We start from the raw sequence: 19,584 nt of genomic DNA, 5'->3' as shown, positions 1-19,584 counted from the left end.
GCATGCTGCTTAAATACAAATTGCAATGTTTTACATACTGCAAACTACATTTATACACAATTTCATGGTTTAAGCCACACTTTTAAATATCTTTTAAAAGCATATTAGGGACTTATACCTGTAAAATGTTTCCCGTCCCATCACTGTTGGAAAAGTCAACAAAATTAGAATAATTGCTTGGTCCCCACAAAATTATTCAGCTCAGCCAAAGACAGGACTATCCAGAATAATACTGGTTACTAATAAATGGTATTAAACCAATAATTAGTGTAATCATGTAATGTGCTTCCTACACAGTTGTCACTATATAAATAGCTTTATACATATATGAGTAATTGGAAGAATGGTGTAGAATCATTCCTATCTATAGTAAGACATAAATAGCAACTTTAATTTTTTTATTTTTTTTAAATGACTTGTTATAATAATTACTGTAAATGTTTCCTTTCGCAGATGGTTGAAATGGTTTGTCTTCATCTTATTAGCTTAATGGAAGCCCTGCAGGAATGTAATTCAACAGTTTTTGTCAAGGTAAATAAATGTTGTCCTTTTATCTTTATGTAGGTATGTGATGTGAAATAAGCAAAATGGAAACTGCACAGATAAACTGCCATTACATATTTGTGCATATAGAGACATAACATAGATAGATATTTGTGTGCATAGGGAGAGAGATAAGATTACATAAGTCTGCTCTTGCTGCAGGACATGTTCTTGAGCATAGTTATTTCAACTATAAAAATAAAATTAAAGGAACACTTTCCAACACATTCATATTCTTCAGTTGGTAAAACAAGTCATTAGAAACAGATTAAGGTAAACTAATTTTAAAGTACAGTATCCCTTTAAAGTGATTGGAACTTTCAGTCATGACCACGTGTGTCAAGAGCAGTAAAGGGATAACTACAGTCCACCACAAAAACAAGTTTTCTAATGTTTTTCAAATAGTTTTGAACTGGATAAACTCATGAGAAAATTAACATTAGGACCCCTCACTGATCATTTTCCAATCCAGCAGAAAAAGAAATTTCACCACTTTTCTCATTATTTTTCTCAAAATATTTGTCAAGGCAGTTTTGGGGGTCTAAAGTTGGTGAGAGTGGAGTGTTAGAAAAAAAAAAAACGGCCTTTGCATTGCGTTCTATATGAACTGTGTGTTCCCAGTAAATATATATGTATATACTTATATACATACAGGGAGTGCAGAATTATTAGGCAAGTTGTATTTTTGAGGATTAATTTTATTATTGAACAACAACCATGTTCTCAATGAACCCAAAAAACTCATTAATATCAAAGCTGAATAGTTTTGGAAGTAGTTTTTAGTTTGTTTTTAGTTATAGCTATTTTAGGGGGATATCTGTGTGTGCAGGTGACTATTACTGTGCATAATTATTAGGCAACTTAACAAAAAACAAATATATACCCATTTCAATTATTTATTTTTACCAGTGAAACCAATATAACATCTCAACATTCACAAATATACATTTCTGACATTCAAAAACAAAACAAAAACAAATCAGTGACCAATATAGCCACCTTTCTTTGCAAGGACACTCAAAAGCCTGCCATCCATGGATTCTGTCAGTGTTTTGATCTGTTCACCATCAACATTGCGTGCAGCAGCAACCACAGCCTCCCAGACACTGTTCAGAGAGGTGTACTGTTTTCCCTCCTTGTAAATCTCACATTTGATGATGGACCACAGGTTCTCAATGGGGTTCAGATCAGGTGAACAAGGAGGCCATGTCATTAGATTTTCTTCTTTTATACCCTTTCTTGCCAGCCACGCTGTGGAGTACTTGGACGCGTGTGATGGAGCATTGTCCTGCATGAAAATCATGTTTTTCTTGAAGGATGCAGACTTCTTCCTGTACCACTGCTTGAAGAAGGTGTCTTCCAGAAACTGGCAGTAGGACTGGGAGTTGAGCTTGACTCCATCCTCAACCCGAAAAGGCCCCACAAGCTCATCTTTGATGATACCAGCCCAAACCAGTACTCCACCTTCACCTTGCTGGCGTCTGAGTCGGACTGGAGCTCTCTGCCCTTTACCAATCCAGCCACGGGCCCATCCATCTGGCCCATCAAGACTCACTCTCATTTCATCAGTCCATAAAACCTTAGAAAAATCAGTCTTGAGATATTTCTTGGCCCAGTCTTGACGTTTCAGCTTGTGTGTCTTGTTCAGTGGTGGTCGTCTTTCAGCCTTTCTTACCTTGGCCATGTCTCTGAGTATTGCACACCTTGTGCTTTTGGGCACTCCAGTGATGTTGCAGCTCTGAAATATGGCCAAACTGGTGGCAAGTGGCATCTTGGCAGCTGCACGCTTGACTTTTCTCAGTTCATGGGCAGTTATTTTGCGCCTTGGTTTTTCCACACGCTTCTTGCGACCCTGTTGACTATTTTGAATGAAACGCTTGATTGTTCGATGATCACGCTTCAGAAGCTTTGCAATTTTAAGAGTGCTGCATCCCTCTGCAAGATATCTCACTATTTTTGACTTTTCTGAGCCTGTCAAGTCCTTCTTTTGACCCATTTTGCCAAAGGAAAGGAAGTTGCCTAATAATTATGCACACCTGATATAGGGTGTTGATGTCATTAGACCACACCCCTTCTCATTACAGAGATGCACATCACCTAATATGCTTAATTGGTAGTAGGCTTTCGAGCCTATACAGCTTGGAGTAAGACAACATGCATAAAGAGGATGATGTGGTCAAAATACTAATTTGCCTAATAATTCTGCACTCCCTGTATATATATTTATGTGTTTATATGTGTATATATACAAATGAGGAGATACATATACAGTATATGTATATAGTCATACACATATATATTTAAAAATATGCTGCCATCGCTGCGCAACTTACCCCTTCACTGCGTGATGTTCTGGTGCCGTTTCTGATTGGAGCCTATGGAAGCACGCTCTCGTGAGATCAATGCTTCCATGCAATGTGAACGCGAGGTTGCGTTGGCATTGCACCTAACTTGTAATACCAGCACACATTAGCGTGCGCTATTATTAGAAAGGGGAGCGCAAACATCGCCCTAAATATAATATGTGTGGGTCACTGAAAAATGTCCTGAAGTGGGGCTTAAATGTGAGCAGCATTTAAAAACTATAAACTGGCTCAACACGGGTGGAAATGGCCCAGCAGTTAACAGGTTAATGTAAATACAGGAAATCTAGATGTTCCAAAATTATCTCAGACATGAGTTTTGTGCATATTTAAGTCAGACACCCGTGATTCACAGGGATTGGTGTACCATCAATAAGAGAGTTAAAAAATAGCCAAGATAATGCCTGTGAATGGAAAAGTCTAATAGATTGAAACAAGGTTTTTTTGTTTGTTTGTTTTTTAAATTGTTGATTAGTTTCACTTTTTTTTCTAAATAGAGAGTGATGCAAATTGAAAATAAGTATCTCTAAATCATGCAATGAAAAATAGTTTGCTTGCATACGGGAAATTCTCTCTCTTTATATAGATCCAAATTCATACAAGTAATATAATTTAAGCAAAGAATAATCTCATTTATGTCTTCAGGGAACAACACAAAAGGTAATAATACCACAAAGGGATAGATAAGAACATCTAAAATGATTAGAGTACAGCTTTTTGTACTATCAATTATTGCATAGATTAAATGCACAAAAAATAATCTACTTGCTTATTTGTTGGACAGAAAAAAATCAAGCAGAAGAAAATCAATATAAGTTAATTTATTTATAGAAATAACTTGGATTTCATACATAATTGAGCCACATAGTGAATTGAATCTTTAGTTTAGAAATATACAAAATAGTTCTTGTTTGAAAAGGTATTTTAACATTCTATTCACTGTGAAGAATTGCAACACTATTAATACTTTGCACTGTCAAAATAGCATAAGTATGATGTATATCAAGAAAATATTTGGTGGCATAGGAATTTTATTTATTTAAAAACACCAATATTGGATAGCTCTGATTTCTATCCTAAGATATGGAGAGTCCACAACTTCATCAATTACTTGTGGGAATATCACTCCCCTGACCAGCAGGAGGAGGCAAAGAGCACCACAGCAAAGCTGTTAAGTGTCATTCTCCTACCCATAATCGCCAGTCATTCTCTTTGCCTTCGTCAATGGAAGAGGTGAAGTTTTGGTGTCTGAAAAAAATGGATTTCTTTTCGCTACAAGCAAGATTTTTGAGTATAGCTGTAGTCCACGTCAATCTCTGCAGTAGAGTAGTGGTGGATTTAAAGCAATTAGGAACTTGAGAGGTGGGCCTTAGTATAGAAAGCCACAGTAGGTGTTCTTTAAAAAAATAAATTCTACAGGTCCCTGTAAGGAGTATGTGTTCTTCCAAACCTTGTAAGCTGTCCTCCTGCCAGACGGCTAGACTGCAGGTAAGTGCCTTTTGTCTTCTAGGTACGAAGACTGCCTTTCTGATGACAGTTAGCTATATAGTGGGGGACATGACACTCCTATTATAGTTAACTTTGCACATTATTTGGGACTTGTAAATCCTTGATGTTCAGGATTTTTATGTGCAGGCGCAGGCACTTAGCATGTGAAGGGCTCACAGTACTTTCAGGGCTCACAGTATATCAGGGCTGTGTGTGTCTCATATCGACACGCAGTGGTTATTTGGCTATTGTTATTTTATGTAGTTATTTTTGGTAAAGACTTCAATTTTAAGGGCTCTCTATGCGGCTGTCTGTTGCGCCACTTTTACGGGCAGTTGGGCTGACTTGGAAGACCATTTGTGTTAGTATCATTTTCCCGGCTGTGGAACGTCCGCCTTAGACTTGTTGCGCTGTTCCTGTTCAGAGCCGGGTTTCATGGTCACGTGACACGCCTACTTGATGCGGAAAAGGAGCGGCACCATTTCTTTTTGGCTTGGTGCAGCAAGCTTGTCTCCGTATTTCTCTCAGAGTCTCTTGACTTTTCTTTGTGAAGTGTGGTAAGGCTCCTCGGCAAACCTGAGGTGCAGAGAGGGCCTGTAGAAGTTAAGAGTTTTATCTGGTATTGAACATATAACGTAATATTGTGTGTTAGTAAGTGCTTAAAGTGACAGTATTTGTTTGGCCAAAAAATTTTGCTTAAGTTTTGAAGATGGAATCTGAAGATATTCCTTTCAATAAATGTTTATTATGCCTAGAAGCCCAAATTGTGTTGCCCTTGCAATTTTGCGACTCATGTTTAGCTAGAACGCTAAAGTACAAGGATAAAATATTGCCCTCTGAGCCAAATGTTTCTCAGGATGATGCTGTTCAGGCAATGCCGCAGCTTTCTCCTCAAACGTCCCAAGCCACTATGGCGTCACATGCAATGCCCTGCAGTTCCTCTCAGTCTCCTGGAGGAGTTTATTTGCATGCAGAAATTGCTGCTCAGGTATCTTCTGCGGTATCTGCGGAACTATCTGCTTTTCCTATGTTAAAGGGAAAACGCAAGAGGAAAATTAGAGATTCAGATAGTAAGGTTTCTGTTCCGTCGTCTGCTACTCAAGTTGCCCTCCCTCATAAGTCTGATGAGGAGGATACGTCGGTAGCCTCTGAGGGTTGAATCTCAGATTCGGACAGAATAATTCCTTCATCTGATGCTGAAGTAGTATCCTTCAGATTTAAGATTGAACACCTTTGTGTATTGCTAAAGTAGGTTTTGGCTCTAGTAAACTTAATAAATACTTTGATGTTTCTTCCTCTGTGGAGGTGTTTCCTGTTCCAGACCGTGCAACGGAGATTATTGCACAGGAGTGGGAGAAGCCAGGGATACATTTTTTCCATCTCTTGTCTTTAAAAAGATATTTCCTGTCGCTGACTCCAATAAAGATTCATGGCGCACGGTGCCTAAAGTAGAAGGAGCCATTTCTAGACATGTGCGTTTCGTTTCGGCCGAATTAGTTTTCTTTCATGTAATTGGCAACAGTCCATGAGCTAGTGACGTATGGGATATACATTCCTACCATGAGGGGCAAAGTTTCCCAAACCTCAAAATGCCTATAAATACACCCCCACCACACCCACAATTCAGTTTTACAAACTTTGCCTCCTATGGAGGTGGTGAAGTAAGTTTGTGCTAGATTTCTACGTTGATATGCGCTTCTCAGCATGCTGAAGCCCGGTTCCTCTCAGAGTGCAGTGAATGTCAGAGGGATGTGAAGGGAGTATTACCTATTGAATGCAATGGTCATCCTAATGGGGATCTATTTCATAGGTTCTCTGTTATCGGTCGTAGAGATTCTTCTCCTACCTCCCTTTTCAGATCGACGATATACTCTTATATACCATTACCTCTGCTGATTCTCGTTTCAGTACTGGTTTGGCTATCTACTTTATGTAGATGAGTGTCTTTTAGTAAGTATGTTTTCCTTTATTAAGACACTCTTAGCTATGATTTGGCACTTTAAATGTAAAGTTCTAAATATAATGTTTGTACTTATATTTGCCATGATTCAGGTTTATCAGTATATTTCCTTTTTATTCCAATTTCTTTTTATTGAGAAAATATCATATGCATCACATGTTACATTTCAGGTTCACAAAGATAACACATTATGGTAGATACATGAATACAAATATCATTAATGCAAATATATTTCTCAAAGAATTTATCTTAACAAAATAAGCAAAATCTCCGAACCCCATAAGGGGCACAGATTATTATATTTAACTGCAAAACAATTTAACTGGATAAATGTCTGTTTCAAACATCTAAACTGTTATCACCTACTGATTTAAGTAGCTCAATAAGGTCAGCTGTTGCTATATTTCTGATTTAGGTCTATACACTTATCAGTTTCTGTGCTTTGATCGATATTGTTCCCAGATGGCCTGGGCTGTAATGTATGGGTCTCTCGTATCGTTTTTATAAGAACCATATTCTTCAAGCTCTAGTAGCTCTGAGACTCTATTTCTCCACATAGTTAAGTCTGGGGGTACACTGGACTTCCAGTGCTTGGCTATAGTGGATTTCACACCGTTTATCATTATTTGAAATAGAATTCGGTGAGCCTTGGAAGGGAGTTTCATAGATTTATTAAGCAAGAATATTAGGGGGTCTAAGGGGATCACTATTTTAAGGGCATCTTCCATGTCTCCAATACAGTCTCTCCAATACTTGTTTATTTCACTACACCACCACCACCACATGTGTCCCATGCCACTGCCCACATGACCGCATCTCCAACATCTATCGTTGGCTAGAGGATATCATTTATGGATACGCCTTGGGGTGAGGTACCAGTTGTGGAGTATTTTTTTTTTAAAACTTTATTTCTCACTCAAAGGTTGCCATGAACAAGTCAACAGTTATTACAGATAATTCTCTGTGAATACATTTACATGTGCTTAGTATTGTTACAGGTTGGTTTTGCGTACAATGCGTTGAATGTAATACAACTTTTGATCCATTAGGAATACCTGACTGCAAACAGTACCTCATATTAAACTTCTTCAGGCAATACCTTCTTTTTCAATTTATCTCTTTCTATCTCCTCTCTCTCCACCTCCCTCTTTTAACCACTAACTGTTATACCTCCTCTCTCTCTCTTCCAGCAGCAACCAAATGTCAGGTGTCTAGATGTGGATTTTAATCAGTATCTGCATGCGTTCTTACTTCCCTCTCAGCATATAAGAAGCTCCATTTACCCTTGAGTCTCTCTTCTAGCAAAAATTCCGAATTTTTGAGGGGGGACAGTATCTGTCTTTGTGTGGGGATACTTAGTGTTTGTATGTACATTTCCCATTTCCTCATAAAAGGCCTCGTTCTACGTTGCACATCTCCCAAAGCGTCTGCTGCCTCACCCAGCAATTGCTTTCTCATACTCGATTTGAGTTGCGGTATCGTGGGGGCCCTGGCATCCAACCACCCCCTAAATATAAGTTTCCTAGCTTGGAGTATTATATTAATAGTCCATTTCCTGATGCGATCTGAAGGTAATGTCAGGGATTCTAAAAACACTATTAGTTCTGGAGAGAGCTCTAGAGTTGTATGAAAGGTGTTTTTATCCAATAAGATACCATTCCCCAGAATCTATTTATTTTCGGGCAGTTCCACAGCATATGCATCAGGTCTGCGTCTGGTGCCCTGCACTTCTGACACTGTCCTTCTGAGTCTGGTCTCCACTTTTTATAGATTCTAGGAGGTATGTAGGCATTCTGTAGTAGTCTAGCATGTGATTCTCGGTTTGTTGTTGATAAGGTCGCCCTTCTCACCTGTTCTATACTACGTTTTACTGTGTCTGGTGTGATTTCTACCTTTTGGGTGGTTGTCCACATGTCACTAATGTGTTTAGTGGATTCATCATCAGTTTGTTGAATGTATAGCTTATAGGTATGGGAAATGGATGTCTCTCCTTGTTCTCTCCTGTGTAGTAGCCTGTTTACTCCCAGGGTTTGGTTCGTAAACTCCTCTTGTCTGATCAGTTCATTAACATAGTGTCTCACTTGCAAGTACGCAAAGTGATGTTTATGCGGTAGATTGTGTTGTGTTTGTAAGTCTCTGAACGACTTAATTGTCATATCCAAACTGTTCACTATCTGAGATACTGTGGTCAATCCCCTACTCTTCCATACAGCATACACCCCTGTGTCTATGCCCGCTGGGAACTCTGGGTTACCTCTCAATGGGAGATACTTCGTATAATTATGATTGAACTGGAGCTTTATGCACATTTTCCACCAAGCCCTAAGAGGCTGAAGCATCATTGGGTAGTCATTCAGTAGTCTATTAATATGGGAGGGCGACATGTGGGGCAATGCTTGAAGTGCCCATGGGGCTACTATTTGTTCTTCTAGTGTCGGCAGTGTAAAGTTTTGTTTCCCCGTCAACCAGTCTAGTACATACTTAATTTGGGCCGCCCCGCAATATGCTTCAAAGTGCGGGATCGCAAAACCCCCGGAGCCAACCCCCGCCGTCATCCTAGAGGCTATAGTTAGAGTTATAATTGGTCCTAGGATGTTGGATGTAAGGAACAAATCAATCCTAGAGAGCGTATGTTTAGCTGGAGTGGAACATGTGTAGAATTTATCTTCTGGGTGTTTATCCCTCCAGATATCTGTTAAAGCCAAAGAGTGTTTAAATTTAGACAGGATGAGGGAGTCTCTTTTAGTGTTGCGTTGGGTCGTGATCTGTCTGATGTCTGAGGTGGGGACTCTAAATCTGTCAGCTGGGAATTGAGGTACTATGTTATAGTCTCCACCCAGTATTATAGGAGTGTCTGCAAACCGCAGTATCTTATTGCTAAAGTCACTCCAAAATTCCTTCTTATTGATATGGGGGCCATATACTCCTCCAAGAGTGAGGATTTTGTTTGCGGAATTCAGTTGAAGAAGGACATATCTTCCCTCTTCATCTACTTGTTTCTTTTCTATGGTGTATTCCAGACTCTTTCTAAATAGGATAGCTACACCCCTGGCCCTTTTTCCTTGATAAGTAGTATGGATTACTTCTCCTACCCAACCCTGCTTCAACTTCTGGTGTTCTATGTTTGATAAGTGGGTTTCTTCTAGAATCGCAATGTCTGCATGCTGGTTTTTTAAGTATTTAAGTATTGCCTTTCTCTTTATGGGGGAAGTTATACCCCCCACATTCCATGACACTATTTTCTTGATGGTCATTTCTATGTGAGAAATTAGCTATTCCCTAAGACGAATTTGTGCTATGTGTGTTTGGTCACCTGTGGTTACTTACTTTTATCTGGGCGAGAGAGAGAGAGTACAATCCTACCACAATCTTTGAGATCTACTTATGATCCCCTTCCTTGACTCTGAATTGAAAAGCAGCAGGTGAATACAGAGTAGGTCACCGTCCTTGAAATATGTTGAGCAGTAAACATAAATCTGAAAACATAAAAACAATTCTTTTTCAATGCAACAATAAATCTAGCAAATGAACAGTAACAGACCCAACAGCCCCCCCCCCCATTACTTAGTAAGAGCAGGAAAGCCGTGGTATATACCACGAGGAGTTCTAACCGACCCTCCTAATGGTCAGTATCGGCTGGTAAGCCTAAAGTGTCGACAACTATTGTCTTAATTCAGGTTTCATTCTCTTCTCTTCTTCCGTCTTCCTGCACATTCACTGGGGGTTCCCTGGTTTGATCCAGAAATGCTTGCAGATGCTTGGGTGTCTCAAACAACCTTGGGCCTTGTGTCGTTTGCAATCTCAGTTTAGCTGGGTAAAGGAGCGCCACAGATTTGCCTTGAGCAATCAGATCCCTGCAATATGGAGAGAACTCCCTCCTTCGTTTTGCTACATCTGCTGAGTAGTCCTGGAAAATGTATATTCTTTTTCCTTCATAAGTAACGGAAGGCATTTGCCGGTAGGCTCTGATCAAAAGCATTTTGTCCTTGAAGTTTAAGTACCGTATCATAATCTGCCTTGGGGGTCGGTCCTGGATATCACCTTGTTGTGGGGCCCCAATTCTATGGGCTCTTTCAACTATACACGGTACATTGTTGGAGGGGAGCCTAAGTAGTTTTGGGAGTACTGTCTCTGCAAATTCTATGAGATCTCTTGATGGGATAGCTTCTGGAACTCCAACTACACGGATATTGTTCCTCCTTGATCTGTTCTCCAAATCTTCTAACTTAGTTTGTAGCATCTTATTTTGCTTTTGGAGGCAGGTTATTGCAGAGGAGGTATCTCTGTATCTTTCTTCCCCTTCCTCTACTTTTTGCTCTACATTAGTTAAGCGTGACGAAAAGGCTTTAAAATCACTGGACAATGTATCCATGCCTGTCTGCAATTGTTCAATCTTAGGCAAAAAGAGAGCTGAAAGCTGTGCCACAATTGGGTGTGTGTCTTGCTCATTATGATCTGGAGCTTCTGGTCGCAGATGATCGGTTTCTTGAATCTCTGCCTGATTTTTATGTCGCCTATCCAGTTGTTTTTGCCTCCCTGACATTTTGTCTGTCTTTTTTTGGTATGGGAGAAAGTATTTTTGCATGCAAGTGGTTCTTAGCTGACGTGTTATCTTGTAATATAAGAAGAGACTGTGTTCGTTGTATGAGTGTCAGTGAGCTAATAAAAGTTGCTGCGTGGAGGGTCGTTAAAAGAAGGGGGGGGATTTATAGGCCTCTGTTTAGTGTACCATGGTGGTTAATGCGTTTCAGAAAAAGTCATTAGGCTGCCCCTGGTGTGGGTGAAATTTTCAAGGAGGTGAGCAGATTGCTTGCTCTGTGTTCCTTCCTGTGTTTCTTGGATCTCAGGGTATCAGTATCAAGACCGCTGCCCATAAGAAATAAGCTCAGGCCTCCTGCGTGGTAACCTGGTTTCCAATGCTCCTTCTCTCCTCTATTAGTCAAGTAGGAGGCTAAATTGTAGAAAAGTCTGCCCAAGTTTAGTGTAAAAGAGTCCCCTCTGCTTTGAGGATTCTTGGCTCTGAGCCGTTATCTGGAGGTGCTGAGGGCTGGTGGCCTGTATCGGGATCTGATAGCAGCAAGTGAAGGCCTTATTAAAGATGGCGCTTAATCTCGCGCCCAAAATCGTGACTCTTAAAGGGACATAATACTCATATGCTAAATCACTTGAAACTGATGCAGTATAACTGTAAAAAGCTGACAGGAAAATATCACCTGAGCATCTCTATGTAAAAAAGGAAGATATTTTACCTCACAATCTCCTCAGCTCAGCAGAGTTAGTTCTGTGTAAAAAGTTATACTTCACCTGCTCCCAGCTGCAGGTAAAAAATAAATAAAAATGAAGAAATGAACAGCAGCCAATCAGCATCAGCAGTGCTGAGGTCATGAACTCTTACTGTGATCTCATGAGATTTGACTTAACTCTCATGAGATTTCATAGTAAGCTTCCTTTACCTGATTGGTGAAATAATATGAGAGTTCACGATGCTCATCCTTTCAGCTGTCCCAGGACAGACATATTAAAATGCTGCTTAGAAATCCTTTACAATGGGAGGTGGCTACTGAGGAACTTTTGAGGTAAAATATCTTTCTTTTTTACATAGAGATGTTCAGGAGATATTTTCTAGTCAGCTTTTTACAGCTATGCTGCATCACTTTCAAGTGTTTAAACATTTGGGTATTATGGCCCTTTAATGTGGGTAAAGTTGTTTTTCCCTCCTCTCCTTCCTAGTTTTAGTGCCCCTCTTTTACTCACAATCTCGGCTTTTGTTTCGCCGCTGCTGCTCTAAGACAGGTTGCTTACACGATCCGCCGTCTGGCTCTATAACCGTTAGACCTCCGGTGTGGAGCTCGATGTCGGCTCCCAACTTTATTGCTTCCGACAGCAACTGGTGTTCGATGCTGCCTAGGATATGCGTTGTGGGGTGTTGTAAAAGGGTATTTTACCCCTTTTTTCCAGTGCCAGCACGGAGCTCCTCTCAAGTGCGTCCTGCTGGTGCGCCCGCCCACCGGAAGTCCAGTTGTGGAGTATTTTATAGTTCAACTCAACTATGTATGCCGAAGATGAGGAAGATTTTGTGTTTCTAAAAATGGTGGCTGCTGTCTGGGGTAATATGATTATACCTAGTTCCCTTTCCCAAGATTCAATTGAGGTAGGAAGATTACCTGGTGGGGATTGTGTCAAGATGGCTTGTATTATGGACAAGGTGTGTTTCTTCTGGTGGTCAACCGTAAACAGTTTCTCTAGCGTTGTGAGGGGCCTCATCATATTATTACTGTATTTATGAGTCATTATGTAGTGATATACCCGTCTAAAATTAAACCAAATTTGAGGCCATGTGTGTCCTTGTTCTTGTAATTGCTATTGAGTCATCAAGCGTTCATTTCAGTAATTTGATGGATATCCAATTCTATGATTCTACTATCTGGACCCGTGATTCCCCCCAGGTCTATTATTGAAAACTCAGTATTGTTTATCAAAGAAGTTAAAGGGGAGGGGTTCGATGAGATATATGGGGTTATCCCATTCTCCAGTGCCCATTGCTGTATGGTCTCTTTAGTTATAGGGTTGGAGATGTTCTTAGTTAGTGTTTTAAAGTTAGGGTGCCAGCATAATGTGGGCAAATTTATATCTAGGCTTAAGTTTTCTTCAAGTTCTACCCATCTTTTTTGTGTCCTATGTATCTTCCAGTCCAGTATGCGCTGTATAAAAATAGCTGTTCTGTATAATTTTATATTTGGGACCCCCAATCCTCCCTGTTCCCTAGTTCGCATCATGGTTATTTTATTAATTCTGGGTTGTTTGCCTTTCCAGATGAACGAGTGGAACAACTGTTGCATCTGGGATGTATATTTGGGCGGGAGAGGGATAGGGAGAGTCTGTAAAATATATAACAATCTAGGGAAGGCATTCATTTTGATAGTGTTAATCCTCCCCAGCCATGACAAGCGCTTAGAATTCCAGGAGAATAGATCTCTGGTTAGAGCCTTGCGGATTGGAATATAATTTAATTTAAAAATCAGGTCTATTTCTTCTGCCAATTGGATGCCAAGGTATTTTATAGAGTTCACACACCATCTAAAGGGGCAATATGTTTTGATCTTGAGTTCCATCCCTAAAGGGAGAGAGACTCCCAGTATTTCGGATTTAGAGTGATTGATTAAGAAGTTTGTAAGTTTGTTAAATATGCTTAATTCATACAGGAAAGGTATGGTTTCATCAGGTCTGGTCAGGGAAAAAAGGATGTCATCAGCGAATAGGGATAACTTGTACTCTCCCCTCCCTATCCTCACCCCTGTGATGTCTTTGTTAAGTCGGATTTTGGTGGCTAGAGTTTCCAGGAAGCAGACAAACAATAAAGGGGAGAGAGGGCACCCCTGTCGTGTGCCATTAGAAATTTGAAAGGGCTGTGACAGTATACCATTAAGTGTTATGCAGGCGCTAGGGTGGGCATAAAGGGCAAATATCCTATGTAAAATGGTGTTCCCCAAACCAAAGGATCGTAGTGTCATTTTTAAAAAAGACCAATTAATGCGATCAAAAGCTTTTTCCGCGTCTGTGGAGAGCTACACTGTTGGGATCCCCACAGTCTTGGAATGCCAGATTAAATGCAAATTATTCACAGTATTATCTTTGGCCTCTCTGTTAGGAACGAAACCCACCTGATCTTGATGAACAATTGAGGGGAGAACCGAATTGAGTCTAATCGCTAGGATTTTCGCATATATTTTAATGTCCGAATTTAAAAGGGATATTGGTCGGTAATTGGGAATCTGATCTGTCGGTTTACCTGGTTTCGGAATGACTGTAATATGTGCCCGTAAGGCTTCAGGGGAAAAGTGTTTGTCTTTATCTATATCTTGAAAGTAGGACAGTAGGTGAGGAGCTAGGATATTTTTAAATTTAGAATAATTTCCAAAACCGTCGGGTCCTGGAGCCTTCCCCACAGGGAAAGCAGATATAGCTTCCTTTACCTCCTTAAGAGATATTGGTGAGTCTAGTTTGGTTTGCTGTTCTTCAGTGAGAGAGGGAAGATGTAATTGTGAAAGATAAGAGGAGATATCCTGTTCAGAGGGGGAGGGCTGGTCCCTTTCCAGGTTATATAGCCTGTCGTAATAGGTTCTAAATTTATCTGCTATGTCTCTAGATGAGGTCCAGGTTTTCCCCTCCTTGTCTTTTATTGTCATAATGTAGCGCCTATTAGTCCGTTGCTTAAGGTATCTGGCTAAAAGTTTACCCTGTTTATTATGACCCTTTATAAGAAACAGTGCAACACGTTTGGTTTCATTGCCCAAGAACAAATTAAGTTGATCCCTCTTATGCTGTAAGCTGTCTAGCAGGGACTGATTTCCTGGAAATCTTTTGTGTATGTCTTGTATTTTATTCAAGTCCTCTAGTAGCGTTGTTAAAAATTGGGTTCTTTGCTTATTTCTTGTGGCTTTCAAGGCTATAAGCTCCCCCCTAATCACACATTTGTGTGCCTCCCAAACCGAATGCGGTTCAACGTCCGCAGTGCAGTTTAGTTCAAAATAATCAGCCAAGGAGGTAGCCAACTGTGTGCAAATGAGCGGGTCCTTCAAGAGTGTTTCATCTAGTCTCCAGGACTTATCGTGTCTCTGTGATGTGGGCCATCTGAGGGTGCAGCTAATTATAGCGTAGTCTGACCACGTTATAGGGGAAATGTCTGTGTGCTGAACTAAGTCTAAACTAGTGACATCTATAAGCAAATAATCTATCCTCGAGTAGACTCTGTGAGGGTGAGAATAGAAAGTAAAATCCTTCGTTGAAGGGTGGGTTATTCTCATGGAGTGTTAGGTCGGCCAAATATGTCTTAACGAACCGTAGTATTTTCTGGGAGACGGAGGAAACTCCCCTGGAACAGTCAATGTCAGAATTCAGTGCTAAATTGAAATCCCCTCCCACTACTAAACTCCCCCTTTGGCAGTCTAGTATAGCATTCCTAAGGGTAAGGAAAAATTGGGGTGTTGGGGGCATATATGTTGGCTATCGTTATTACTTTGTTGTAAAGCATCCCCACTACTATAATATATCTCCCCTCCTTATCTTTGTGTATATGGGTTGGACGGAAAGGAATATTTTTCTTAATAAGGATACCCACCCCATTGTGTTTGGTAAGATTAGATGCTAAGAAGACCTGACCGAATTTATTAAAAGACATCTTGGGTTCCCTTCCCTTTTTGAAGTGGGTCTCCTGCAATAAGACAACATCATATTTGAGTCGCCTATATATCCCAGATGGCTAGAGACCTCTTTTGTGGGGTGTTCAATCCCTTAACATTATGGGAGACTATTTTTATGTGTAATGAGTCTGCTAACATTACTTATGTTTTAAAGAGTACGGAGCACAGAATTGATATCTTGAGACCCAGGATGTAAAACACAGTGCAATATTATAACCTCTGACCAGTAGAATATAATTAGCAAACATACAGCAATCAAGGAGAGAACAGTTCCAAGAATTAAGACCTGTGAAGAGAAAAAATTTGCAACTTGCAGGCACATATTCATCATATGAAGGGACAGAATCTGTAACTGCAGAATTTAAAACTATAACAATATAAACCTTCATAACGAAATATACAATAGTACATGAGTGTACGGTGTATAAGTTAAACTTTGTATACACCATTAACTAGGGGGTCGAATGGTGTCAGTTAACTTTCAGAGTTTAGCTATATAATTTTATTAATTATCAAATGCAAGACTGGGGGAATTTAAAGTAAGGGGAGTGGTTATAAAATTGTAATTATAAGAAGAGATCGTATATAGCTGTAATTTAATTAATCGGTATATGACCAAGGGGGGCAAACATCATATTTTTAAGTTGCCTTGCAAGGCTAAGAACTTATAAAACTTTCTCACGTGGTCTAGTTTGTGCTGTTAGAGGGAACACTCTAAACAAATCAGCTATGATGCATGCATAACATTAAAAACCTTATGTATAGTGGGCTAGTAGTCTGCCATACCCCATGTCTTCAATTTGTTTACAGTCCAGGGAAAGCAGCAGGTTTGAGTGACTTAAGAGTCCTGTGGCTGTGGTGTTGGGCCTGTCTTAAGCCTCTTTAAAGGCACTCTGGAAAAATTAGGGCGTTGTTCTCTGGGCCTGTCTCTGCGTTGTTCCTCTTGCAATGTCAGAAAGTCCAACACCTTCGGAGGCATATCAAACACAATATTAAGCTTTTTGGATAGAGAGTCCAGGTCATTGTAGCTTTTATATATTATTTGAGAGCCATTGTGATTGATCATGAGACTAAAAGGGAAGCCCCAGCAGTATCTGATATTGTGTTCTTGGAGTTTTTTGGTTATAAACCTCACCTCCCGCCTTCTTTGGATCGTTTGGGGGCATAAATCCTGGAAAATCTGCAAAGAATGATTGTGGAAGGAGATAGTTTGCCTAGTCCTGGCCGTCTGCCAGATCTCTTCTCTTGTTGTGAATTTCAACAGCTTCAAAATTACATCCCTAGGAGGGGCCAGGGGTTTAGAGGGGGGTCTCAGAGCTCTATGAATTCTCTCGATGTCTTCATTTGTAATTATCGTTTCCCTTGGCAACAGATGATGGAAAAGGTCTTTTACATAGGATTTTAAAAAAATTTGTGGGACCTCCTCTGGAATGCCTCTAATTCTTAAATTATTTCTTCTCCCTCTATTGTCCAAGTCTTCCAACTTATCTTGCATCGCTTGGATAATAGAATCTTGAATAGACAGTTGTTGGATGTTGGTGCTTACCAGGTTGTTCAAATTGTCTTGGCCATCTTCAAGGCACTCTATTCTGGACCCCATTTCGTTTTGGTCTTTTTTTAAGTCTCTCATTTCCTCTTTGATGAAAGACTTAAGAGCCTCAATGTCTGTCTTAGAGGGTAAACTTGCAATCTGAGATTGTATAGAAAGTAGAGAGTCCTTTTGGAGGCTGGTTATATCTGGGATTGTATCAGCACAATTAACCTCTTGTGAGTGAAGAGTATCTTGTGAGGGTCCCTCTTGTGAATGAAAAAAGGTGGTGACTGACAGAGTCATGGCCAGATTTTTGTTCTGTTTTTCAGGTTTATTTCCTTTCTTAGAAGCCATGTTGACCGTAGGAATTAGATCTAAGGTTGTGTTGTGCTGTGTATCTGTCTCTTTAAGGAAAAGATGTCCCTATTTAGGATACAACGTATTCAGTTGAACTGAATGAAATCTGTGTAGGGATCAGTGAGATTTTATCTCTGCTGTCTTTGCCCCTTAATTATGCAGAAGAAGTTAAGTGCAGGGGTTTGCTGCTTTTTGTCTTTGCTGCTCCTGTCACTTTAAGGCCTTGCTTGCTGCTGTAGCACTGAAGCTGGGTTGCTATTTCTTTTAAGAGAGAAAGTCTGCTTCAAGAAATTAGGGCACACAGATATGACCAGAGAATATCTTATAGCAGGTTGATTCTCCTTCTCCTTATGGATTGTTTCTCAGCCTACCTGCACTATTATGTAAAAATAAAGTGAAAGTGAAATGGCCCCCATGTGACTGTCGGCTTTGCCGTTATTATAATATATCCGTATAAGCGGGGTGACCTCTTCTTCTAATAGAGCCTTTCAATGCTCCTGTATGTGTCTCTGTTAATAGCAGTGTGTGGCTGGTCAAAAGGGCTCAATTTAAACTACCTTAACTCGTACCGATATTAACTTTGAATGTCAAATAGTGCAAGGGTTCCGGTTCAGGCCGGGTAAACTTTTCAGCTGTTTTTGTTCTGTTCACTCACCGGTCGGGTATGTTCCGTTGTTCCGGAGCCCTCTTAAGCAGGGTGTTGTTATTTTAAAGTGTGATCGCTCCTCTGGCGTAGTTAGATTGAAGGGCGGTAAGGCAAGATGGCGCCTGTATCTTCCGCTTCTCCGCACTTTTCCTCTCTCAAAATCCGCTCAATTAACACCGGAGGGTATAAAAAGTGACCAGCTCTGTCCAGCAACTCCTCAGCTATCTTTTAGGTAGCAGTCTGTTCCCCAATCTTGCTAATTAAAAAAAAAATTCTTACCTGAAATTTTTCAAATTGACTTTTTTTCTAAATTGCGGGCTGTTAGGCTCGCGGGTGCGCAAAATGCTATAATTTATTGCGTCATTCTTTTCACGTAGTTTCCTCATCTATGACGCTCGTGTTTGTTGCAGACGTTTTTGGCGCCAAAAAATATTTTGTCAGTTGTGGGCGTCATACTTGGTGCCAGACTTTTGACATTATTTAAGTCTTCATGTATTTTTGCGTCTGGTTTCCAGAGGCTTATTCTGTTTGCATTTTTTCCCATTCCTGAAACTGTCATATAAGGAAATTGATAATTTTGCTTTATATGTTGTTTTTTCTTTTACATATTGCAAGATGTCTCAATCTGACCCTGTATCAGAATCTACTTCTGGAATGCTGCTGCCTGATGTCGGTTCTATCAAAGCTACGTGCATTTGTTGTAAACTTGTGGTAACTGTTCCTCCGGCTGTAGTTTGTGTTAGTTGTCATGATAAACTTTCTAAAGCAGACAATATTTCCATTAGTAGTAGTCCATTACCTGTTGTTGTTCCTTCAACATCTAATGTTCAGGATATTCCTGTTAATGTGAGAGAATTTGTTTCTAATTCTATTCAGAAGGCCCTGTCTGTTATACCACCTTCTAATAAACGTAAAAGGTCTTTTAAAACTTGTCATAAATTCGATGAATTTTTAAATGACCAACAGCATTCTGATTTATCTATCTCTGATGAGGATCTATCTGGTTCAGAAGATTCTTCCTCAGATATTGACACTGACAAAACTTCATATTTATTTAAAATGGAGTATATTCGTTCTATATTAAAAGAGGTGTTGGTTGCATTAGATATGGAGGAGACTAGTCCTCTTGATATTAAAACCAGTAAACGTTTAAATTCGATTTTTAAAGCTCATGTAGTTATTCCAGAGGTTTTTCCAGTTCATGATGCTATTTCAGAGGTATTTTTTAGGGAATGGAATAGTCTGGGTACTTCATTTACTCCTTCTTCAAGGTTTAAGAGACTGTACCCTTTGCCGACTGATAGATTGGAGTTTTGGGAAAAGATCCCCAAAGTTGATGGGGCTATCTCTACTCTTGCTAAGCATACTACTATTCCTACGGCAGATAGTACTTCTTTTAAAGATCCTTTAGATAGGAAGCTTGAATCTTATCTAAGGAAGGCTTATTTATGTTCAGGTCATCTTCTTAGGCCTGCTATTTCTTTGGCTGATGTTGC

The 19,584-nt window shown here is 39.9% G+C and overlaps 1 protein-coding gene across 1 annotated transcript in view; it reads left to right on the top strand.

The window, feature by feature from the left end:
* Positions 1 to 19,584, top strand: part of UNC79 (unc-79 homolog, NALCN channel complex subunit) — a 538,284-nt gene that overhangs the window by 488,447 nt on the left and 30,253 nt on the right. Inside the window, exon 54 of the mRNA XM_053710079.1 lies at positions 454 to 531. Coding sequence (XP_053566054.1) covers positions 454 to 531 — 78 coding nt within the window. The remainder of the gene's footprint in view (positions 1 to 453; positions 532 to 19,584) is intronic.

This window comes from Bombina bombina, chromosome 1 (assembly GCF_027579735.1).
Source record: "Bombina bombina isolate aBomBom1 chromosome 1, aBomBom1.pri, whole genome shotgun sequence".
Taxonomy (NCBI): domain Eukaryota; kingdom Metazoa; phylum Chordata; class Amphibia; order Anura; family Bombinatoridae; genus Bombina; species Bombina bombina.
Note: the sequence above shows the minus strand (reverse complement) of the source record. Positions and strands in the feature narration are given on the sequence as shown.